At 43.8% G+C, this 25,701-nt stretch overlaps 1 protein-coding gene across 18 annotated transcripts in view; it reads right to left on the reverse strand.

The window, feature by feature from the left end:
* OBSCN (obscurin, cytoskeletal calmodulin and titin-interacting RhoGEF) overlaps positions 1 to 25,701 on the reverse strand; it is a 186,307-nt gene that overhangs the window by 105,675 nt on the left and 54,931 nt on the right. For 12 of the 18 annotated variants that reach the window (XM_084214522.1, XM_084214509.1, XM_084214523.1 and 9 more), the window contains 12 exons: positions 24,690 to 24,956; positions 22,350 to 22,616; positions 21,015 to 21,281; positions 19,885 to 20,154; positions 18,942 to 19,208; positions 17,967 to 18,233; positions 16,056 to 16,328; positions 11,705 to 11,971; positions 10,545 to 10,814; positions 3,216 to 3,479; positions 2,096 to 2,362; positions 971 to 1,234 (listed from right to left, as the gene is read on the reverse strand). In XM_084214522.1, coding sequence (XP_084070648.1) covers positions 971 to 1,234; positions 2,096 to 2,362; positions 3,216 to 3,479; positions 10,545 to 10,814; positions 11,705 to 11,971; positions 16,056 to 16,328; positions 17,967 to 18,233; positions 18,942 to 19,208; positions 19,885 to 20,154; positions 21,015 to 21,281; positions 22,350 to 22,616; positions 24,690 to 24,956 — 3,210 coding nt within the window. The remainder of the gene's footprint in view (positions 1 to 970; positions 1,235 to 2,095; positions 2,363 to 3,215; positions 3,480 to 10,544; positions 10,815 to 11,704; positions 11,972 to 16,055; positions 16,329 to 17,966; positions 18,234 to 18,941; positions 19,209 to 19,884; positions 20,155 to 21,014; positions 21,282 to 22,349; positions 22,617 to 24,689; positions 24,957 to 25,701) is intronic. The other 6 variants (XM_084214515.1, XM_084214514.1, XM_084214513.1 and 3 more) reach the window with 2 other exon arrangements.

Below are 25,701 nucleotides of genomic sequence, written 5' to 3' on the forward strand. Positions count from 1 at the left end.
CAGTTTGTGGAGCAGATTCAAGTCAGAAAGTTCAAGCCTGATGCAAATAAATCCTCATAACTGAGATGTGTAGCTTGGAGTGTCACATTACTTCTTGGTTTAAATTTTATACAAATATTTCTCTGGTTCTATAAGAAGTAATTACATAAGCCAGTTCAAGAAAGACTTTTGTTGATATAAAGAAGAACTTTCTGGCAGTAATGATGGCGACTTGGGGCTCAAGTCCAAGTCCATTTCAATTCTATTTTTCATGGTTAAATTGGAAGTTCAAGACTGAAGCAATCCTTGTTGTATTGACAAATGCAAAGATGGGCAGAAAAGCAAAGAAATCAACTCCCTGAATTCAGACTTAATGTGTTTCCAGGTGAGAAAGAAGCTGAAACTACTTTTGTGTTAATAGTGAAAATAAAGTTTCCCTCTTTTCCATGGGAAGTTTGCAGATTAATTTGGCTGAGAGCTGTGAAATATTCTCCTATTCTAATGCTGAGTATTCTGGAGTACCTGAATACAAATCAACATTATTCTTGGTCAGAGTTACAGAGAAAATTACACTGAACCAAGTTTTCTTTCCATTATTTAAAATTACTTGTTAAATCCTGAAGCAACTAAATTGTTCTTTTAAAGAGCTATGAATGTTTCTGCTGCTCCATCTGTCTAGGTTCAAGTCAAAAAGTGAGTAAAACAGAATAAAAAAAAAGCAAATCTGTGACATCCTTCAGCCTTTACAAAGAAACACAGCCCTGCACCAACAAGAGCAAGGAGAATAAACAGGGAAAAATTTAGTAAAATCAATGGAACTACAATCGTGGTTAGAATTAGACAAAAACCACAATAAAAAGAAGGAAGCCTGTTACAAACAGAATTATTGATGGCAAGATTAGAGGAAGAACTCGTGGTGTGTGAGTACCGAGGCTTGCAGAGGAGGAGGGACAACCACCACCCAAAACCGTCCCGTTTCGGGGCTCTTTACCGTGTACTGTCAGTGCTGCTGTTGTCTTCTCCTCTCCACACACACAGGTGTACTCCCCAGCATCCCTGAGCTCCAGGGCACGGATCAGCAGCTGGGCTCTGCTGCCCTCCTGCCTCATGGTGTATTTGTCACCGGGTTTGAGCACTTTGTGCTTCTTCCTCCACTCCACGGGGGCAGCCCTGGACAGCTCGCACTGCAGGGTGGCTGTTGCACCTTCTGTGGCTTCCTCATCCCTCATCTCCTCCTGGAAGTGCACAGGCAGGGCTGGGGGGTTCAAAAGGAGCAGAATGTGGGACCGTGGCAGCAGCTCCAGTAACCATTTCGTGTGGTCTGGCAAGCACAAGTGATCAGCAAAGGCTTTCCTAACCAAATCCGCCAGGTTTGATGGCCACTCTGAGAACCATGAGAATGGCTTTATAAAGCTGGAATACACCTGATGCTTAAGTCAGAGAGGGTTTTTTATGGTGAAGTCCATGGTGTGAAGTGAAGAACCACATCAGTCTCACCTTCAGACCTGCATGACTGAGAGCTACCTGGATATTGCCTGCTAAAGTGGAAAATAAAGCCTAACCAAAGCATCTAAGTTCTATGGAAATGCAAATTGTTACTAAAAAAGTTCATAAATGAACCTATATCTGAGGCATCAGTTTCACTTTTCCATGAAGGACCTTTAAAAGGTCCTTTCCAACCCAAACTATTCTTTCTTTTCACCTCCTACAGTGGTCTAGCAGTGCTTGACCATCAAATTATACTGAAACACTGATAACAGTCACAAAAACATCTCATCAAAAAATCTTCTCAGCTTTATGATTGCAACATCTTTACAACCAACATCACAATAACGTGATTTTCCATTTCTCAGCACCTATTGCTGAACATAGGGATCAAAAAAATGAGTTAGCACCAGGATGAATATCTGCAATTTTTGCCTTGAACTTCCAACCTGTGCCTGACACTGCCCAAAGCATCCAGGAATTTATCCCCATGTCCAACCAGATTTTGCTAAACCCATCAGAAACAGAGCTGCACTTTCAAAGCTGACACTCCCACGCTCTTAAAAACCCAGAAAACTGTTTGAAAACCACCTCTAATTTATGATGCATTTCCTTTTTTTTCGATTTTTACCATTGACTTTGAGCGCCGCCGTGGTTTCCTGCTCTCCACAAGAGCACGTGTAATCTCCAGCGTCTGCCAGGACTAAATCATGGATCACCAGCTCAGCCACCGTGCCCTGGCAGCTCATGGTGAACTTGTCACTCGTCCCCAGGGTTTTGTCTCCTTTCCTCCAGGCCACAGCAGCTCCAGCTTTGCTCAGCTCACAGCAGAAAGTGGCCGTGCCATTTTCGGTGCCTTCCACATTCTTCAGCTCTTTCTTAAAGTGAGGAGGGAGGGCTGAATATCACAGGTGAAAGAGAGCACTTTAAAAATGAGCAAACACCGTGTCTTGACTGCTCCAGTGAATTAAAACACTTCAAAGTGGTTTAGAATGTACAGAGCCTGGGAGCAAAGGATGATTTCAGGGGCATCCCTGACTTGTGCCTTGCAAGACACCACATTCAGGATCTCACAATGAGTTGGAAATCAGTGTTGATTTATAACAACTCTGAGAACCATAAAAGAGTGAGTTTGGACAGCTGGAAAACACCTTATTCATAAATCAGAGGGGTTTTTTTAATGATATGAGACATGGCATGGCATGGAGAACCACACCAGCCTCCATCCCTGAGCTCTCACTGATTTGGAAATCTATAAAACTAAGATATCAGTTCTGGGAGGTATGTTTTAAAAGCATTTTAAGATGTAACAGAAGGTTGATCCCAAGATTTCAAGGAGCTATGCACAGCTCATTCTCAAAACCAGATTAAGAATTAAAATGTACACCACGCTGTTTCAAATTAAAATTTCAACACTTTTCAACTTTGTCCAAGAATACCAAATGAAATATCAGTGATATACCCTAAAGAAATTAATGTGTGAAAATACTCCAAAGTGCTATTTCTGACTCCATCCAGCTTTTCATTATTCACTTCCAGCTTTCATCAACAGGAAAGAACAGGGACTCAAAAGAATCTGTGATGCTGTTTATCAGTCCCAAAGCAAGGGCTTTCAGTGGAAGATATTCCCAGTGGTTGGAACAGCTGCCACAACATCTTAAAATAACAGAAGGGACCAGGAGCAGATTGTGATCCCACAGGAGGATCACAGATGACAATGCAGAAAATTCCTCTTAACCCAGATATTTTACCATGCACTGTCAGGGAAGCTGTGGTTGTCTTGTCTCCACACACACAGGTGTACTCTCCTGCATCTCCCTCCTCCAGGCTGTGGATTGTCAGCTCAGCAGTGGTGTCCTTCAGCCTCATTTTGTATTTTTCACTGGCTCTGAGCACCTCCTGCCCCCTCCTCCATTCCACTGGGGCGGGTTTGCTCAGCTCACACTGCAGAACAGCCGTCCTGTTTTCTGTGCCTTCCACATTGACAAGATCTCTTTTGAACAGTGCAGGCAGAGCTATGGGGTGTAACACAAACAGAGAGGACATCAAAACCATTAACCAGACCTTGGGGAACTCAGAGGGGGGGGCCTGTGGCCAGTCCTTCACCGTTACAGGAAAACAAATCAGTCTGGAAAGCTGCCCCTAACAGAAAACCACTGCAGGATCCCACTGGGATAATTCCATCATGACTGCTTCTAACATTAACTTGTTCATATTCACCTCTTCACAGCTGATTCCAATATTCCTCTCTATCTATTTCACTCTGAAATAATCTATCTTGAACATTAATGACCTGAATGCTGATTAAAATCATCAGCCAGGGTGACAGCACTGCTGGAGACCCCTGCCTTTCCTAACATCATGATTTATATTTCTGGTTCAGGAAAAAAAGCCAGTAATATAGTTTCAGGTGCCCCTTTAACACAAGATTTCCAAGAATATAATGACACTAATATCAGGATTACAGGGGTTTTTTAGCAGCATTCAACAAGTTGTCTTATGATGTGCCACTAAAATAAAATGGAAGTGAGTTGCATAGGGATGAAAATGAAAGGTCAAAAGACGGGAAGAACAGAAACTCCTCCAGCTGTGAGAAAGAAGATGAAGAAAAAGTATGCAGAAAATCTGGGAGAATAGTTTTGCCTCCTCAATTTCCCCTTGTCCTTGTCAGCTTTTTATCCATAAGGGATATCCTAAATAAAAGCTGTTCTTCCATCTATGAGAGCTGTACATGAGCTGCTCCTGGAGGGGCAACCAGAGCTCACCACCATTCACCATGGCAAAGCCAGGAACGAAATTCCCCCCATTATTCCCTAAGTCAGGACCTGCAGAATAATGCTGAGGGGTGGGAATTTCTATAAGTACCATTTTCTCAGCAGAATATACCAAAATCCTGCAGAAGAGGAGGGTGGTCACTCATTCCTGAATGGGAAAACCCCTCACTGACTGAGCTCAGCAGATTTAAAGAACTTTCCTTCAGGTTAAGCATGAAAATCCCCTGATGTCAGGGAGACACAATGAGAAACCCCCTGAGAACAATCTTCTGCTGGAGGTCTGCTCACTCTTGCTCCCTGAGATGAGAAATTCTCACAGCTTTTCTTTACTCTGACATAAAGCCATCAGTTTCAAACTGACAGACAGTGGGAGATGGGATGAAACAGCACCAGCAAACCAGGAAAATGCTGCAGAATCAAAACACCAAAGCAAGTGGGAGGGAGAGAGAGAAAAGGGATGTCCTGGAGGTACTGCTATCCCAACGGAGAGCGGCTTTTTTACCATGCACTGTCAAGACAGCTGAGGTCTTCTGGTCTCCACACACACAGGTGTATTCTCCTGTGTCTTCCACCTCCAGGTCTCGGATCAGCAGCTCTGCAGCTGTATCTTCCTGTCTCATCCTGTACTTTTCACTTGGTCTGAGTGCCTTGTCCCCTTTCTTCCACTCCACCGGGACGCCCACCTTGCTCAGCTCGCAGCGCAGAGTGGCTGTGGCGCCGTCTGTGGCTTCCCTGTTCTTCAACCCTTCCTTGAAAAATGCAGGCAAAGCTGAAGGACAGCAACATCAGCAGTGAGATGTAGCACTCCAAAGAGCTAAAATTATGTTTTTAAGTTTCCTTTTCCCTCTTATCTTGAACTTGATTTATCAACGCAAGAATAGATTCTCATGGGTCTCCATGAATCAGCGTTGGGAAAGAAATGCCATCACCAGGAGAGGATTTAATGCTTGCAGTAATCCAGAGAGGTATTTTGCACAAATCAATACAAATAGAGATCAAAACACCATTTTTTTTCCCTGTGAAATTTCAATCAAAAAGAACAAACACCAATTTGAAATTTCTGGAAAGAAAATGGTTTCCTTTTATGACATTTTAAACCACAATGGGAGGATGTTTGCTGTTTCCACATACTTAAGCAAACAAAGAGACATTTTACATTTTTTAAAAAATGAAACAATGGAGTTTCATTTTAAATGTCAGTTTGAAATGAAATTGTTCATTTCAATACATGGTGGGAAAACAAGCATTTTCACCTGAACTGACATACCCTTTCAAAGATGTCAGGTTCAGTAAAAATCAAAGTTCTCCCTGAGAATGATTGTCCTTTAAAAGTTCTGGGCTTGTTTTACACAGAACACCAACTGAATTCTGTGACAACTGAGCTGTAAGTATAAAAGCACTTTGTTGTCTCGGGAATGGAGTATGGGCATAAGATTCCACTGAATAACCTAACCTTTTGGAATTTTACAAAACCTTAAAATCCCTAAGACATAATCTCTTTGAAGCAACCCATTTTTGTCTTGAGCACAACAGGGAGTCTAACAAAGAACCTTTCAAGGGAAAAGCAAAATGAAGGCCCCTAATTAAAAGAGTGGCAGCAACCCTGGTTGCCTTACTCTGAGCTTGGACACCAATTTCCCTCTCATGCCACAAATTCCAGCTGCATGGATGCCAATGGGTGCATTTCACTGGCACGGGGGAGCTGTGCATAAAGGTCTGGCTGAAGAAGGAGATGGGAGGGTAACCAGGGCTCTGCCCAAAGGAACAGAGAAATCAGGGCAGCTACTTTCAGGATGTGCCTTGTTTTGTTTGTTTTACCATGAACTGTTAACACTGCCATGGTCTGCTGGTCTCCACACACACAGGAATAATTCCCAGCATCCGCCGTCTCTAGATTTTGGATTGTAAGCTCAGCCACGACACCTTCCCGACTCATTGTGTATTTGTCACTCGGCTTGAGGGTCTTGAGGCCCTTCTTCCACTCCACATTAGCAGCAGCCTTGTTCAGCTCACAGCTCAGGGAGACACTTTTACCCTCAGTGGCTTCTTTGTCCATGAGTCCCTTGGTGAAAAGAGCAGGCAGGACTGCAGAGCAAACACGGACATGGCATCAACCCTGGGAAAGCCTGAATGCATGACTCAATCCCTCTCTCATCTCCCTGGAGCCACCAGACCTTCTTGGTCTCCTCCAGGATTTAGTTCCTCCCCAATTTTTCTCCAGCCTCTAACCCTTCAAAAGGTTTAACCCTTCAAAAGATAATTCAGTCTAATTTTTTTCTGTCTTCGTACCTCAGAACTTTTTAAAATTCAAGTCTATCTGCAAATTAGTTGACAAATCAACTACCCTTTTCTTTATACACCATAAAGTCAAAGACATAAAATTAGAGGCTGTATTTCAATATGAGACCCAGAGCATTTTGCTTCCTTTGAGAAAAGCAGGAGTTCTACAGAAGGGCCTGATTCATGGCACTGTCTGAATTTTTATAAACAAGAGTCCCTTAAAGCAGAGCAGTTGCAAACATGCTGTCAGGTTTTTGCAGAAATAAAATATTTGCTTGGGAAGTATTAAGCCAAAATTGGTAAAAAAAGAGCTGGGAATAGCAGGAGCAATAAAAGCCTATTTTTTATTAAGACTGTCCTTGTGTAGCACCATACATTGATGAAAATTTGTTCCTCTTAGGAGCAACAAGTGCCACAGTCTAAGTCATGAAAATTCAATATTATTCCCACTTTTAGATCAGTTGCTATGGGAAAACTTCTAAACAAGAAGCTCTTCTGGACTAGGGAGTTTGTGTTGAGTTGGGAACCTGTTCTCCACTTGTCTTTTGACTAAAGCACCTTGGAAGCACATCAAGAAGGCATCAGGTGAAAGGAGAAAAAGAGAGAAGGAAGAAAGGATAGGAAGATTAATCAGCAGAAAGGAGGACTGGAAGTACGCAGGGATCAGAGGAAGCAGAAGTAAGAGAGGAAGAGATCTTGGAATTACACAGGCTGGCTTGGAACATGCGCTGAGAATTTCTTTTTTACCATTTACTGCCAGAGCAGCCGTAGTCTGTCGGTCTCCACACACACAGCTGTAATCCCCAGCATCTGCCAAATCCAAATCCTGGATGGTCAGCTCCACAAAGGGACCTTCCTGCTCTATTTTGTACTTTTCACTCGGCTTGAGCACCGTATTCCCTTTTTTCCACTCAACTGAGGCTGGTTTGCTCAGTTTGCAGTGCAAAGTGACTGCCTCCCCCTCTGTAGCTTCCTTCTTCATCAGTTCTTCTTGGAAGAGGATAGGCAAGGCTGAAGGATGCAACAGCAACAGAGAAGGAGTCAGCACCAGAATAAAATGGAGTTACTGGGCTGCAGTGTGTGCACTCAATCAAAAATGCTCTGTTTCTAGGTGGGTACAATTGAAAAAGGGGGGGAAACCTCCTAGAGGAGAGAAAAACAAATTAAACAATGGACAAAATACAGGTGGCTGTCTCAAGGCAAAAAAAAAAAAAAATCACAAGGGAATATTCACTAATAAGGTGACTCTCTGGCACTACAGAGCCAAGAACACAAAAACCCTAAGAAATCACACTCTTGTTGACCAGGAATGCTGCCAAAACTGCTACACTTTTGTGGGAATCCTTAAAATCAGAGGGTTTTGGCAAAGCTGCAAAAGGCAGGCCTCAGAGACAGCAGAACTGTGATTAGAACTGAGCAGTAGCCATGAGAGAGGTCAGCAGAAAAATTATTTAAAAAGTAGAAAAGTAAGGACAAATAGAACAATGGTCTGTGTATTAATGCTTGTCTGGAACAACTCCCTAAGCTGCAGAAAAGTTTATCTAGTGAGATATTAGGAAGTTCTAAGCTTTATAATGGAGCCCTGTGCATTGTGTTTGAAGGCTCACAAGCAGGTATTGTACTCAAAATAAGCACTGTTTAACCAAAGGCACGTGTGCTTAGAGTGGTTGGATGGAACCACTGTCAATGTGCTTTTGCTTTGTGTGATTGGTCAAAAAACTTATAAAGTGAGTTGTAACATTGAGTTCTTGATCTGCTGCCTGGGATGTGAGCTGATGGCATCTTCCCATTGTCAGGACCATGGAATGAGACTGATGCTGGAAAATAAATCAGCTCAAGGCATGTTCCCAGCAGCCCCATGCCGGCGATACATTTGGGCTTCAAAGAGAAACGTGGGTGGGAGGGTTACCATTCACTCTCAAAGCAGCTGTGCTCTCCTGCTCTCCACACACACAGGTGTAGCTCCCAGCATCCGTCAGGTCGAGGTCTTGGATCACCAGCTCGACAAAGCGCCCTTCCCGCCGTGTTTGGTACTTCCCGCCGGGCACCAGCTCCTTCCCATCCTTCCTCCAGCGCACGGAGCCGCCCGGCCGGCTCAGCTCGCACTGCAGCGTGGCCGTCCCGCTCTCCATGGCCTCCTCGTTCCTCAGCTCTTGCTTGAAACGGACTGGCAGGGCTGAGAGATGCACAACGGAAAGGGATTGCCACCCTAGACCCCGCTCAGAGGTTGAGTCAGGGTTTGTCGCGTGTCTACCTAAGCCTTACTCCAACACCCTTATCGCTTAAGTGTGGCAGTCACATTTTCTGGAAAAATCCCTTCACCAGGATTTTCTCCTGGGAAGCTGAGAAGCCTCAAAGAAAAAGGAAAACAATTCTTATCTCATTTGCTTCTCCTGTGTTGTGCTCACATGTGGAATGTGTTTCGAGATTGGTCATTAAGTCAAAACAATTAACATGAAACCAAGGAAACAATCAGGGCCAAACTGTGTGGAGCCTCTGGGAAGAGTCACAAGTTTTCACTATTATCTTTTTAGCCTTCTCTACATATCCTTTTATACTTCTGTAAGAATCCTTTCTGTATTCTTTAGTATAGTTTAGTATAGCATTCTTCAACATAATATAGTATCATAAAATAAGAAATTAGCCTTCTAAGAACATGGAGTTCATAATTCCTTCCTGCCACGGGGCACCCCACAAATACAATACTTAAGCACATCCTGTCTTTTTTCATGGGTGGTAAAAGAAATTCTCTATTGAATTTTTCTTTGGAAATCATCAAAACCATGATCTTCATTGGCTGAGATCATGCATAAAGAGAGACAAACTCATTCTCATCGTTACACATGATGAACCCTCTGAAACAGAAAATCCTAAAGAATCTTATGCTTCCATGCTAATTCAGGAAAACACACATGCAGGACAACATCCTTCACTTGAGGGAAGGTGAGAAGACAACAGAACACACACACATCCAACATGGGGTACAGTGAAATGGAGACTGGGGACAGGAGTGACACCAGCAAGTGGATGGAAGAAAGCAGTGGAGGCAGGACATGAAGGCAATTGTTGTGAGGGAATGTACAGAGAGCAGGAGGAAAGAGGTGGACAAAAACACTCCAGAGTTTCACAGGTTATTTCTGCCTTTTTACCATTCACTGACAAAGCTGCTGTGGTTTTTTGGTTCCCCACTAGACATGAATAGTCTCCAGCATCCTTTGGCTCCAGGTCGTGGATCAGCAGCTCAGCCACGGTGCCCTCCTGCCTCATCTTGTACTTGTTACTGGCCCGGAGAAGAGTTTGCCCCTTCCTCCACTCCACGGGGGCCTCTGTGCCCAGCTGGCACCTCAGGGTGGCTGTCCCACCTTCCACAGCTTCCAAGGGCTCCAGCTCTTCCTTGAAGAGCACGGACACAGCTGAGGAGTGAAGCATTCTCAGTTTACTTCAGGCGCATTGTCACCACCAGGTGACCTCACACTTAAAGGACTTAAAGCCAACACAAATTCACATTCTCTTGGCACACACAGCAAAGAAGCTCTGACCTACCTGTACCTCCAGGAGTCTGCTGATATTTACAGTAGCAACAAGAGTTTTGGACCAAATAAAAAAAGAACAATTATTTCCTAATAATTAGAATACCAAAATAGTTATCCTTCTGCTGCCCAAAGTAGGTCACAGACATGTAAACACTTGTTGAGAAAGTGGAAAGAAGACAGAATATTCTTCAATAAAAGGTGTAGCTGAGACTCTCTTACCTCTTGGCTTAGACTTTGGACAGTCACCTCTAGCCAAAGCATAAGAGACATTTCATAGGGAAGAAAAGATATTATATTATCAAGTACCATTGATTGATAAATTTTAGCATTAAGTTATCATCCCAAAAAACAAAGAACATAACGGGCCCAGCCAGAGGTGCCTTTTGTTTGTGCTGATCCTTGCTCTCCTGAGCACTCTCTGAAAGTGCCCAGGGTTAGCAGGACCATGGCAAGAACAACAACAAATGGTCACAAGCAGGTGTCTCATTCCTACCATGGATTTTGACTTGGGCTGTGGTCTGCTGGTCTCCAGTGTCACAGGTGTATCTTCCCGCATCTTCTGGCTCTGCATTATGAATCACCAGCTCTGCCACTGTCCCCTTCTGCTTCATTTCATATTTGGCACTTGCCTGGAGCGTGGCTTCTCCCTTCTTCCACACCACGGTGGTGGCATCAGCTTTTGTGAGTTCGCAGCGCAAGGAGACGGATTTCCCTTCTTCCACATCCGTGTTCTCCAGGGCTTGTTTGAAAAGCACAGGCACAGCTGGAACACAGAGCCAGGGGTTAGGACAGGCCCTCCTGATCTGCTCTGTGTCAAGTCCCCCCATGAGAGCTGTCACCTCTTAAATCCAGGCCTTTTCCATGTGAGCAGAGCAGCCCTAGGCCCTCCACTGGCTGTGTGGCACAAGGAGATTCTGCCTGGCAGCAGGAATAAATCTCTCTCTCTGATGTTACCATCTCACTGTGGATTCCTAGAAATGTGGGGCAAGTTTCTTTTATTTTTAAAAAGGACCTTTTCAGAGTCCTCTGGGCACCATCAGCTAATGAATTCCCTGCTCCTGCAGGGCTCTGAAATAGCATTCATATCCTATATTTCTCCTGCTTTCCGCTCCAGCACACACTTCTAAAGGCAGTGCATTTGTTTAAGAGCAGTGGAGAGTGGAGGTGGCACCTAAGAGTCTTTGAAAGGATGTTTTGGGCAGTCTGGAGTCTAATAATTACTTGTTCACCTTCAATTTTCCAGGGACTGGGTTCCTGTTTTCACATCCTTATACTCCAGTACTAGTGATCTCCACCTCCAACTCCAGCTTTAACCACAGCCATGTAAAGCAGCTGATAGGGCAGGGACTACTGAACAGAGAAAATTAATCCTCTGCACTTAATTTTCTTTTTTCCCCCCAGTGGACAGTTACAGATTGAAAACCCCAGACACAGAATATGAGATTCCATGAATGAAATACATCCAGGTGCCTACAAGGGCTTTAAATTTTACTTATTAAAGATGATGCTGCCACAAAAAAAAAAAAAAAAAAAAAAAAAAAGACATGTCATGTGATTTTTGTTTAATAGATCCAATGAAATGTTATGTAATTTTTGTTTAATAGCTCTATTAAGCACCTGATTAAGTGTGGCAATGTCTCAAACTGTACCCACCGTTCACTTTGACCCGAGCAGTGGTTTTCAGTTCCCCAGCACTGCAGGTGTAGTCCCCAGCATCTACAGATTTCACATCTCGAATTATGAGCTCTGCCACAGTCCCATGCTGCTTAAATTCATACTTCTCACTGGCATAGAGAACTGTGTCTCCCTTCATCCACTTCACTGGGGTGCCAGGTTTGCTGAGCTCACAGGTCAGCCTGACCTGCTTTCCTTCTTTGGCCTCTTCGTTTTGGAGCTCTTGCTTGAAGAGAACTGGTGTTTCTGAAAAAAGGAGTAACACAAATTTTAAAAGAAACATGTGAGGCTGGAAATTACTTTTCTCTTTTAGAATCAGACTTTGTTTTTGAGACAGAAAACCGCAGGAATGAAAAAGCATTAGCAAAGAGTAAACAGATGCTGACATCTCACATCTGGCTGCCAGCACTTTACAGCAGAAAAAAAACACCCAAAACTTGAGGCCAGATGCTTATTTTCTTTTTAACCACTATCTGCACTGCTGAAGATGCTGCTGCTCTTGCTGCTTGCATTATTAACATCAGTGGCAGATGCTGCACTGCAGTTAATGACACAAACTGTGCTGCTGCTGGCTGCTCAGAGCTGGACCACCAGCACAAAAAACATAAAACTTCACTGAAGTCAACTCACACACAACACAGAGCACACAGAGGAATGGCAAAGCACTTTCTGTTGTGACCAGCAGTATTGATTTCTCATCATAAAAAGCCCTACAGTGTAATTTATTTTTTGTGTCCAGCATAAACACAGGTTTAAAACCAGCACAGAGCAAACACAGAGAGGGAAGCACAGCTGAACGTGGCAGGGTCCCTGTGGAGATTCCCCTGCAGGCTCTGTCACAGCCTGGGATTCAAGGCTTTAAGGTGAGCAAGTGCAGGGAAGGCACTTTTGGGGGAAAATAAACTCAACTGAAATGTTCAGATAAGGAAAAAATAAATTCTTCTTGAATTATGCTGTCTTAAGAATATACAAGTCAGCTACTGACCTGTGATGGACTAAACCTGTGGCTGTCAGAAATTTACACCCTATTTTCCTGTTCCCCTTTTACCTCCAGTTTGGGACACTCAGTGTCACATGACTACTGAATTTCTATTTTCTAGTCTTGCATTCTGCTGTTCTGATGTGACTCTGACAGATAAAGGAAAGTTTTCCAGCAGTGAAATTCCTTGTAGACATCCTCATGACTCGACTCCCTTAACCTGAATCTGTGTGTTTAAGTCCTACATCCATCCACACCCTTCTCTGCGAGGGGAAAAACGGGGCTGTTGTGGGAGCATTACAAACGTGGTTCTTTTCTAACAGAAAATTGTTCATCCAGGTCCTACTGGAGTCAACATAGATCTTTGTTTTGTGTGTAATGGATGGTGGGAAAATATCCTTGTGCTACAGAAAGACAGAAAATCAGGATCATTCACAACCAGCTCTTCTTCATTGCATCATCAAGATCTTCTCTTTCTTGCATGGCCTCAAGTGGGTTCTTTGTACTCTAAAAAAATCCTGTGAGCAGCCTGACCTCCCACTCGCTGCTCTGGCATCCAGGTTGACCATTCCAACAACCCAAATGCTTTTTTTGTTCATGCTGACTTCCCCAGTCCAGACACAGCTTCTGACCAGTCCATCCCAGGTGTGCAACACCAGCTGCACACAGGACATCCTCTGGTCTGGATAAACACAGCCTGTGCCTGTAAAATCCTCCCTGAACCTGCTCAAACCTGCACAGGGCAGGGATTTAATTCACAGAGAGATTTAACTCACAGAGGCAGGAGCAATTATAAGGCGATATTTGGTGAGCCTGGTTCTGACCTGGATGAAACCCAACCCATACCCAACTCAAGGTTAAAAGACTCACCCAAGAAAAGAACATTTGCCTCAGCTCAGACAACAGCCCTTTAGACCATAGAGTCATAGAACACTTTGGGTTGGAAGGCCTTTCAAAGCTCATCTATTCCAACCCCCCTGCCCTGACCCAAGACATCTTCAACCAGAGCAGGCAGCTCAGAACCCCATCCAACCTGATCCTGAACGTTTCCAGGGATGGAGAGAGAATCCACCACCTCTCTGGCAAAATCCTATAGTGTTTTACCACTCTCATTGCAAAAATTTCTTCCTTACATCTGTTGCATTCACATTTCACATTTTCTGAAAAATCCCTTCACCCAGGGTTTTTCTCCTGGGAAGCTGAGAAGCCTCAGAGAAAAAGGAAAACAATTCTTATCTCATTTGCTTCTCCTGTGTTTTGCTCCTTTGGAATGTGTTTGGAGATTGTTTCATTGCATTATGGTGTGAATTATTTTGACTTTTTGGCCAATCAGGGCCAAGCTTTGTCAGGGCTCTGGAGAGAGTCACGAGTTTTCATTATTATCTTTTTGGCCTTCTGTAAGTATCCTTTCTGTATTCTTTAGTATAGTATAGCATTCTTTAATATAATACAGTATCATAAAATAATAAATTAGCCTTCTGAGAACATGGAGTCAGATTCATCATTCCTTCCTGCCACAGGGCACCCCACAAATACAATATTACATCTACTTAAATTAACCCTTTTTAACTTTAAACCATCTCCCCATGTCCTATCAAGCAGGAGAGCACCTCCTGCCCCCTGATGCTCTTTGGGTGTTATTTCTTATTCATTGCTCTGAATAAATCTGGCTGCCTAAAGCAATTGCACAGCCAAGTGTGGGGCTGTGAGCTCCCTCCTTGGGGAGGGCCATCACTGGGACAGCTCCAGGAGGTGATCCATCCTTTCTGGGGATTACCTCTCAGCCTGGGGTGTTCTCCTGCTGCACTCTTTTTGGGGTTTGGAATGAGGTGATTCATGTACCTTCCAACCCAAACCATTCCAGAATTCCATGATTCTCAGAGGCACTAAGGGTTCCCAGAGCTAGAGCCAGGTCAGATGAAGGACTCTCCTGTTTCACATTCTGCCACCTCTCTGGCTGCTGTTCCAGATGGCTTGATGAGAACACCTCAGTGCACACCGCAAGGTTCCTTCTCAGTGTAGTTTCATGGTTTTCATTCCAATTAATTACTCTGGGCTCAGTGTTAGGACCCAAATCACCCCAAAAGTTCTTACCCTTGACATCAACAATTGCACCACTTTTCACTGCCCCAGCCTCACACTCAAATCTGTCTCTTTCTTCAGCCCTGTGAATGACAAGCTTGGCTTCAAACCCTGCCTGCCTGATGTTACATTTGGAAGAATTCCTAAGGCTTTTCCCATCTTTGCACCACTTTCTCAGGGCTGTCTGACTGGATGTTTCACACTGAAGGCTCACATCCTCTCCCTCAGTGACTTCATTGTCAATCAGGTCCTTTGTGAAGACACAGGGCTTCTCCAGATTGATATAAAAAAACATCTGACATGGTTCAGAGGAGTTGTGGATTCTCAGATCACAAGTAATCTGTGAGATTTGCATCCAGGATTGCTTGCATGAAAGCTATAGGTCAGGGTTAGTAACAAATAATTTGGTGTTTGTGACTATAAAGCCCTCAGGAAGGCACCAGTGATGTTCTAAAGTGATGTTTAACTTTTAAATGATATCTGGAAGAAACTGAGAAGAAAATATTCCTGCTGAAGAATATAAATAATTAGCCTTTTGCAAACAAAACCTTTCATTTTCCTTCAAGAAAAAGAAATCCATTTGCGTTTCTGCAGCTTAGCAATATTTGGGCAAATTTTCAACTTTTGTTAAAAAAAAGTTTTTCTAAACAGTGGTTATTCTGAAAAAAAATGAGATTATGATATGACACAGTGGAGACTGTGTGTTTAACATCTGGGCCATGAGAAGTATTTATATTTCCAGTAAGGAAACATCTCTCCAATCCCACATTCTTGGGCTGTCTGCCATTCATTTCATTCATTTATCTTTGCTACCAAACACTGCAGTTTTACCTCAGTTTAACTTTTCCAGAGAAAACAATCCATTGTCAGCAATAAATAGCAGGGAACACATGCAATATTTCCTTTCAAACAATGAAAACTGGATTTAAAACTTACTGGTTGCCCCCTTTTTTTTTTCCATTGAATTAATTGATTTCTCCTCATGAGTCATCACCTCATCAGCTCGAGGAAAACAATGGGGCATCCACTGTACCATCAGAGCATTATAACATTCCCATCTAAAAGCAATAAACACTCCCAGAGCTGCCCAGGATTACAAAGAGTTCATTCTCCAGCCATAATTTCATTATGGAATTAATCTTATTCTTGAAAACGCACAGATATACAATGACGGTGCTAAATTTTTGCCCTTTTTTTTTCCACCTACCCACATTTAACCCCGCTTATTTCCACTCATCATTTCCTCTCCTGTTGTGATGATGGATTTACCTTTAACAACCAAACTGGCAGATGTTTTCTTATCACCAGCTTCAAATGTAATGACCCCCGAGTCCTTCAGGGAGAGCTTTCTCAGCGTCAGCAGGTGATATCCACCAGGCTGGGACTGGATCTCATTAAGTTCATTGGTATGGAGTGGGGTTTTATCCAAAAACCACTGCACTCTGCTATAGTCTACGGGAGAGATTCTGCACTTGAACATGGCAGATTCTCCTTCTAACACAGTGACATCCTCCAGGTCTTCTGTTATTAGCACTTTCTGGCCTGAAAGGAACATAAATACATCAATTACTGCAATCTTTGGTTTCTGGAGTGAAAACTCCCAAGATTTCCCACGTGAGCATCTCAAGTGAGAAACACGTTCATGACAGAGAAGATTGAAACAGAATTTCCCCAATATTGACCACAAAACCCACTCACAGGAAGATAATGTATACAGGACATACAACAATCATAGGGCAAAGACGACTTTAAAGCACCAGAAAACATAAAGCAGAACAAGTAGCCAGTACAATGCAAATCCAGGGCTGTAAATTTTCTCCTAATGAAATCCCTGGAAAGGTTGGAGTCTCTGACAGCATTCCTGGGCTCTAAACATCACCAAGAAATGATCTCTCCCTTGGCAACCTGGCTGATTTTCTACGGCAAAAATAACTTCCTTTCTACGGAATGGGGACCACTGATCCCACGCCCTCTTTGAGTTCAGCCCAACCCCTAACACAGCAGGAAATGGAGAAAATGTCTGAGTGTGGATTTGGTTAAAAAAACCCCAAAACATCTGCCCTGAAAACCTCCCTGTATAGACAGATACATGCCTAACTAAAAATAAATACATAAATGTAAGCAGACATACAAAGATAAAACTCACTATAAATATATATAAAATAAGGTTAGCACTGTATACAAAAATATCTCTGATGTTCCTCCTACTTATAAAACCAGCACAGGGACGTTTCACTTTGATATTTGTGACAGAGACGTGTTTCTTTCATTCAGAAAAGCTGGTGTTAAAAACCTCAGAGTGAATTCAGCTCAGAGCCTGAGATTATGATGGGGATTAAACACATTTCTGTGCTTCTTGAGGATGCTGTGGCAGATGATCAGAGGAGGAGTCTGACTTCACCCCATTGTCTTTAAAAACTACAACAATTAGCAAGTGGACACTGCTGCTGCACCTCCATCTGATTATTCTTGAATCATTTCTCCAGAGGACAGGGTTAGGTGGGATATTGGGAAGGAATTCTTCCCAATAATTAAGTAAGGGTGAGGAGGCCCTGGGAAGCTGTGGCTGTCCCTGGATCCCTGGCAGTGTCCAAGGCCAGGCTGGACAGGGCTTGGATCACACTGGGATAGTGGGAGGTGTCCCTGCCATGGCAGGAGGTGGAACTGGATGATCTTTATAAGGTCCCTTCCAATCCAACCCATTCCATGATTCCATGGACCATTCTATTTTTCCACCACCTTTTAGGAACCGCTCCTGGGAAGAAGAATCAAGGGGTATAGAGAAAAGCATGAAGGCAGGATAATTTTCCCTCATCCAACAGCAGGCACTGTGAATCACATCCATTTTGTGTTCACATAGGAACACCAATCTCTCCCCTCACATCAGCCTTTAAATCACACCCAAAATACTCCAGCTGTAATTGCTTCCAACTGCTCTGCACGTTTTTTATGTTCACACAGGAACACCAATTTGTCCCTCACATTTGCCTTTAAATGACACCTGAACTACTCCAGGTGTGATTTTTTCAAACTGCTCTGCATGTCCAGCTCTACATTCCCATATTTTTGGCCACGTGTTCCTGCCATCCTGAGTGAGGCAGAACCAGAAATCAGCAGCTCTGCCCGTACATGCTTCCCATGGCAGAAAAGGGATGTAAATCACATTCCTCTCATCCATACCTTGCACAGTTAGCTTGGCTCTGGTCTGGGCATCCCCAATGTCACAGCTGTAAGTGTCACTGTCACTTTTCTCCAGGTTCTTTATGGTCAGCTGGAGGACTTGTCCTTTCTGTGTCATCTCATATTTCCTGCCAGCCCTGAGCTCAGCGATGCCTTTCCTCCAGACCACAGAGGATGCAGCTCTCTCACTCTGGCACACAAAAACTGCAGTTCCACTCTCATCCACTTTCAGGTCTGAGAGTTCCTTGACAAAATAATTAGGTTTTTCTGGAAGAAAAAGGAAATAATTTTTTAAAATGACCAAGACAGATTTGTCATCCAAACTAGTCCTGAGCATCCAGAATCATCTTGGATCCTCTCGGCTCCAACTCATAGAATCATCAAAAAAATAATCATAGAATCATTTAGGCTGAAAAAGACTTTAAGATCACCAAGCCCAACTATTAACTTAATCAAACCATATTCCAAATAATCACATCTATACATCTTTTAAATCCCCCCTCAGTGGTGACTCCACCACTTCCCTGGGCATCCTCTTCTAATGCCTGACCACCCTTTCCATGAAGGAATTTTGTCTTATACCCAATGTAAAACTTGAGAGCATTTCCTCTCATCCCATCAGATGGAATGATTCTAAGATTACCAGGTCTCCCTCCTGTCACAGAACACAGCTGGTGAAATATCTCCAGGGAAGTTTAATGCCATGGTCTATGGACTGGTGAAGTCTCCTCTTGCAAACAATTGTCATCACTCATATTCAAAATAGAATAATTCAAATTGCCATTTTTGATTGGCTTGTCACAGAGCATCCAAATGTGCTTTTTCATATCTAATTTTTTTTAAGCTTTTAATCAATGAAGGTTTTTTTTTAAAGCTAAAAATTTATGCTGCCCAGGGAGGTGGGGGAGAAGAAGTCTCCCATGGTTGTAGATATTCACACCCAAGCTCTGAACCTGCCAGCTCCCTTCAGCTGACCTTGCACGGTGACCCTGGCTGTTGTTTTGGAGGTCTCAGTCTCACAGGTGTACTCCCCACTGTCCTTGACCGTGGAGTCCCGGATGATGAGAGTGGCCCGTGTCCCCTCCTGCTGCAGGTCGTACTTCTGGCTCTTCCTGATGGCTTTGCCATCCTTGTACCACCTGATGGTCACATCAGCTTTGGACAGCTCACAGCTCAGGCTGATGTCCTGCCCTGCTGCTGATGTTTTATCTTCCAGCTGCTTTGTGACCTCGGTAGGTTTTTCTGCAGAGATTTTAAAAAAAAAAAGGTATCTTTGAATGAAAACCATCTCTATATAGTTGGGGTTTTTGCAATTCAAATCACAGAATCTCAGAATGGTTTGGATTGGAAGGGATCTCAAAGATCATCCTATTCCACGCCCTGCCATGGGCAGGGACATCTCCCACCATCCCAGGCTGCTCCAAGCCCTGTCCAACCTGGCCTTGGGCACTTCCAGGGATCCAGGGGCAGCCACAGCTTCTCGGGGCACCTGTGTAAGGCTGGAACAAGATGATGGAAGATTCCTTCCAACCCAAACCATTCTGGGATTTTCTGATTCTATGGAAAAGGACTAACTGCAGATTATGAACCTTGTCTGAAAATTACTAATTTCTACTCTCCACTGACCACCTGGGAGCCTTGAGTGCTCATCTCTGATGCACAATCTGGGCTGTAATTATCTGTACACACCACCTAGTGTAGCCAGTTCTCAAATATCTATTAAAAGCTTCAGAATTTCATTGTTTTTAAGGGAAAATCTCAGTTCTTCAAGGCTCACAGGGAAGGGAAAGGAGATTTTTCAAGGGAAAATCTCAGTTCTTCAAGGCTCACAGGGAAGCTTGCTGTTGACTCAGACCATAACAAGTGTTTGCTGGCAAACCTTATGAAAATACACCCAGGACTTTTCTGATCCCATTACCTTTCACAAGCAGGGAAGCCTTGGAGGTGAGACCACGGGCAGTGAAGAGGACTTCCCCAGTGTCACCAGGAATGACATTTTTGATACTCAGTGTGTATTTCCGACCCGCATTGGAGGCTTTGAATCTCCCCTCACTTTCCACTTTTCTCCCATTCAGCATCCAGCTGAAGTCATCAATGCTTTCATGGGACAAAATGCACTCAAAAGTGCAATCTTCTCCCTCCTGGATTTCAGTGTTCTTGAGCCTTTTGGTGATGCCAATGTTCAGTTCTGGAGAACAAAAATTACATTAATACACGATAAAAATGCTTTATGATAGACATGAGTAGAGTAATGGAGTTTTTAATTCAGAAGAGGAGTTTATATGCTAGATTGGCAGGACACCACTGGGTTCCTTATAGATGGCTGTGACATGGTAGAGATTTTTCAGGCTTAGAATCATCTCAAAGTTGTACAAAAAGAGAAGTGTGAATCTCCTGGCTGTGCTCAGGAAGGATTGAATGAAGAACAGCTCAGTGGGGAAGATTAAAGATTTAATGAGTTAGAGAAGAGAAAAGCTGTCAGAAAAGAAGCCTCTGGGACAATGGATGTGGTTCTCCTCCATGCTGATAGAAGAAATGTTTGAGTTTTTTGACTTGTTACTCCCGGTGTTCAAATCAGGAAAATTCAAATTTTTTCTCATTAACATTATGAGTTTGGAAGCCATGAACAATTCTTTGTCCTTCAAGCTGACACAAGGATTAGAGGACAGGCTGAACAGCTGGGTTCCTCAACAGATATTGTCCTGCATTTGTGTTCCTACAATGAACTCTGAGTCAATAGCTCCAAATAGCAATCAGGCTGCTTGGGGGATTTTTTTTGTTAGTTGGGATTTTTTTTTTTTGAGAAATTTTCGCTTTTTTGGGAGGATTTCTGCACTTTAGTGATGTTCAGGAAGAAAATATTGTCGCTACATTCCTGACACCTGATTTTCACTTAGAAACCCCAGATATACTTACACCAAAACTAACAGGAATTGTTCAGACATCACAATATTATGAGAGATTTTTGAGGAACAGCTAAGAGCCCAAGGGACAAAGCCCACCCATATTTTTAACACTCCTTGAGAGGCCACTGTCTACAGCACTTACCCTGAACGCTGACCTTTGATTTGGCAACATCAGTGCCGATGTCACAGGTGTATAACCCCGCATCTGTCTTTTCCAGGTCATGGATAAGGAGGCACAGGGTCTTGCCAGACTGTGTCTCCTCATACTTCTTGCTAGAAGTGATCTTCACACCATCCTTTTTCCAAACAGGTTTCACCTTCTCTTTGGAGACTTCGCATTCCAGTTTGATCACTCCTCGCTCCTCACCAAAAACATCATCCAAGGATTTCATGAAGACAGCAGGTTTCTCTGAGGGTCAAGAGGCAAAACAGAGAACAACCAGGATGTCTGAGAAACTTTCAGTTGCTATCAAATATTTAGAGACATTAATAAACCCTTGGCAATATTGCTGATACCAGTGCAGAACCTAAACAAGTATCACCCTCCAGCACCCCCAACTCCCTCATCCTGCTCTCAGTCCTTCATCCTGCTCCAAATCCCTTCATCCCAAGATGGTGTTGACACAAGGGGCTGCCTTGACCCAGGTGCAGCACCTCACCCTGGCCTTGTTGAACCTCAAGAGGTTCACATGCTCTCAGTTCTTGGGCATGTCCATGTCCCTCCGGATGGCACCTCAACCCTCAGGCATGTCACCTGCCCCACTCAGCTGGCAGTCACCTGCACACTCTGAGGGTGCCCAAAAATGTGTTAAACCACAAAAACTCAGTTGTCTGACTGAGCTTTTGGACATATGAAGGACAGCAGGAAACTGTCTTCTCATGGCTGATTGACTCCAGCTCCAGAACTGATGTGTTAAAATCCACAGAATTACAGAATATCCTGCATTGGAAGGGACCCACAAAGACTATCCAGTCCAACATCTATCCCTGCACAGACACCCCAACAACCCCACACTGTCCCTGAGAGTGCTGTCCAAACACTCTTGGAGCTTTGGCAGCCTTGGGACCATGATCATGCCCTGAGGAGCCTTTCCAGGGCCCACCACCCTCTGGGGGAAGAACCTTTTCCTGAAATCCAACCTAAACCTCCCATCACTCAGGCCCAGCTGTTTCTTCAAGTCCTGCCACTGGCCACCAGAGTGAAGAGATCACTGAAGAGATCAGTGCCTGCCCTTCCACTTCCCCTCACCTGAAGATGTTGAAGACCACAGCAAGGTCTCTCCAGCTGACCAAACCAAGTGACCACAGCTGCTCCTCTCAAGGCTTCACCCTCCAGACCCCTCACCATCCTCATGGCCCACATTTAACAGCTCAATGTTTTTTATCTATTTAGCAGGATTGGATCCTGCTTACCAAATCCCCATGGATTTGGTACATAATGGCTCATTTGCACCTCTCATTTTCATTCTGGACCCACCTATCACCTTCAGCCGCACGGTCTCCGACACCTTGTCTGACTTCATTGTCACCGTGCCAGCATCCTCGGGCTTCACCTGCTTCATGGTCAGCATGTAGCACTTGCCCACGTTCTTGATGTCATTGAAGTTGTTGGTGTAGAGGAGGGTGCCATTGAGGAACCACTCCACGTCCTCGTCGTCGTGGGACAGCTCGCAGGAGAACACAGCAGAGCTGTCCTCCTCGATCTCCACGTCCTGCAGGTGCTTCAGGACCTCCACGTTGCGGGCTGAGGGAAACCAAGAGGAGTCAGTTGTGGGTTTCCCTGGGTCTGGACTGAAGGCACTTGAGACAGCAGTTCATGCTCACACTCAGGTGTTTATTATTTCTGATCACTGAAACAGTCTCACTGCTGGGAGTTCAGCAGCTTTTCATTGGAAGGCACAAAATGCCCAACAATCTCTTGTTCCAAGGCCTTTTAAGACTGAACTGTCCAATGAAGAACTGACACCTGGATTATTTTCCCTTTTAACCCAAGAACTGATCCCACAGAGCCCCAGTGCAGACTCTTCTGCCCAATTACAAAATGCCACCCAAATCCATGGAGCAGGAAGAAGAAGAAGCATGAGGAAGAAACCCAGGATGACACCCTGTGCCCTCCATCCTGCTGCCATCCACAGCACACTAAAAACCCCAAACCCTCAATTTCTCACCCAGTGACACACGCACACTCTCTCTATAATCTATTGCACACTTTTGTGGCTTCCAGTCTATCTTGAAGTCTGGGAAACTTTCTCCATGAGTGAGGGTCAGAGTCAGTGCTGCCCTGGGGTCAGGGCACCCCAGAGCAGACACAGAAATATTCCCAGTGCTCTGGGTCTCCACACACCACCATCATCATAAATCAGTTGTTATCACAAACAATGTCATGGAGTTTATTAGATGATTTGTTCTGGTCTCCTGCACACCTTTGGTTACCACGTTTCACTTAATTGGTTCTGCACTTGCTCCAACAGAAAAAAAAAATCTATTCAAAAGGCTAATTAGAATTGTCTAGAACCCTCAGTTCTCTTTCTATATATATACACCAGTTTGGAGGTTTTGTTTGTGTTTTATTTAAAAACAAGTAATTTTTTTCTAAAATGATATTACAGTCACCTTAAGCATCCCACAGAGTTCCAATCCCTGTGTGCCTGCCACTGCACACACAATCACATTTTAACTAAACTGTCCCTCATTTCCAGGGAAACTGTGACACAGAGGATGAGATGAAGACAATGATTTTGGCCACAAAGGTGTGGTGTTAGGAAGAGGTTAAGCAAGTTGCTCAGGTTTAGGGAGTAAGAGGATTTTGATTAATTCCTTTCCCAGTCCTTGGGCAGAGATTTCTCCTTGCAGCTTCTCTGCTCATGGAATGCTGTTTTCAAGGATGAGATAACTCAGAAGAGGGTTTGGGACTATTACTCAATTCTTTTTTTTTTTTAAATATATATTTTTGTTTGGATAGAATAGAGTCACAGAATTATTTAGGCTGGAAAAGACCTCTAAGATTGAGTCCAACCAGTCCCCCAGCACTGCCAAGTGCACCATGAAACCACACCCCCAAAACTTTTCAATCCCTCCAGGGATGCTGACGTCACCACTGTCCCAAGTAGCTCATGTCAATGTTTGACAACACATTCAGTGAAGAACCTCTGCAAAGCCAAACTGCTACAAAGAGCTACTCCCTGGACTTTTGGAAATTATTCTGTAGCTCAGCTCCAAGTCTTTCTAGGAGTGACACAGTGAACAACTTTTCTTGCAGTGTCACCTGAGGGGAAGAACTGGCTAAAAACAGTTCAGTGCCCAGATGAGGTAGAACACCACTATGAATAATAATTGCATTCAGATGTATAATAGTAGCTATAAAATATATTTATAGCAGGTAGACAAATGTATACACATGTATAACAATACAAATTTATAACAATGGCAGATAGAGAAGCTGACTCAGACATCAGAAAATGAAAACCACTGCCAAGATCACCAGAACTGGAGGCCTGTAGCAGCTTAACATAAAGGATATTTTTAGGTGAAAGCCCCAGAGGTCTAATTCCTTGTATGAAAGGGACAATGATGTGCCTTGACAAATGTTAACTTGTGCCTTACCCAGATGCTGCCCTCCCACACGCATTACCAACTTCACAGCAAGAGATGGATTTCAGGATTGTGGAATCAGCAGTTTGCTTGTGACACTGCTTTTATGTAAAATCAGAAGATAACTGTGGGAATCTACCTCTCCTCAGGAGGAGGAACTTTGAGTGAAACAGAGAATCACAAAGACCAGCAGCAGGCCAGCCCTGTTGCTGCAAACCTCCCGTACCTTCAACGCTCAGCGTGGCTTCGGTCTCGGCGATGCCAGCCCTGCACTTGTACACACCAGCATCCTCGGGCTTCACCTTCATGATCTTCAGCTCTGCTGAGTACTGGTCCCTCTTGATTTTGTACTTCTCCGAGGGCTCAATGAGCACTTGGCCCTTGAACCACTTGACGTGCTTTGGGGAAGGCCTGAAGTCACAGGACAGGATGACCGAGTGTCGCTCCAGGACGGTCTTGTCCTCCAGCTTCCTGGTGATCTGGATGTGGTAATCTGCCAGGCAGGGGTGGGGAAGAAGAATGGATCAATCTAAAGAGGAGGAAGGTTTTAATCTGTATTTCATGCCCATTAATTTAACGTATGACTTTCTGTTTTGTAAACATCTCAGGTCCTGCTACAAGTGTCTCTAAGAGATCTTGTGCTTTAAAGCTACAGCAGCATGATGATCTATAAGGAAAGCTGATTTCTGTAAGTCAATACTGTATATTAACCACCAAACTCATGGTCCACTTCTGGCTTGGTGCTGGCTGAATTGCTCTCTAATTGAGGTTTTCATTCAAGTAAGAGTAAATGAAAGACAAAACAAGGACTTCAGGATGTGATTGAAGAGATTTACCATGGTGACAGCAGAAGATAAAAGGCCTTGAGGCTTTGTCCTACATCAAGTCAATGACAAAATGAATTAAGTAAATGAGCTATCAAACTTGTCTAGTTCATAAAGGGGACAAAACAAACTCTCCTGGCAAATTTCATCTGTTTTGTCCTCCTTGGTAAAGTCAAGAGAATAAAAATAAAAGAGAAACCAGTTTTAGCTTGACAGATTTGAATACCAGGGACACCAAAGTCATTTAATCAGATCCCTTCCTAAGACATTTCTGGCTCAATTGGTGCATCCAGCATTGCTCCCAACAACTTGCAGCTGGGAACCAAACACATCTTCCATGCACACAAGCATTTCCAAGAACCCAGCACAGAACAGAGAATATTTATTACAAATTACTTTCCACCTGTGAGAGGG

The sequence above is a fragment of the Fringilla coelebs genome (assembly GCF_963513975.1).
Source record: "Fringilla coelebs genome assembly, chromosome: 1".
NCBI lineage: Eukaryota > Metazoa > Chordata > Aves > Passeriformes > Fringillidae > Fringilla > Fringilla coelebs.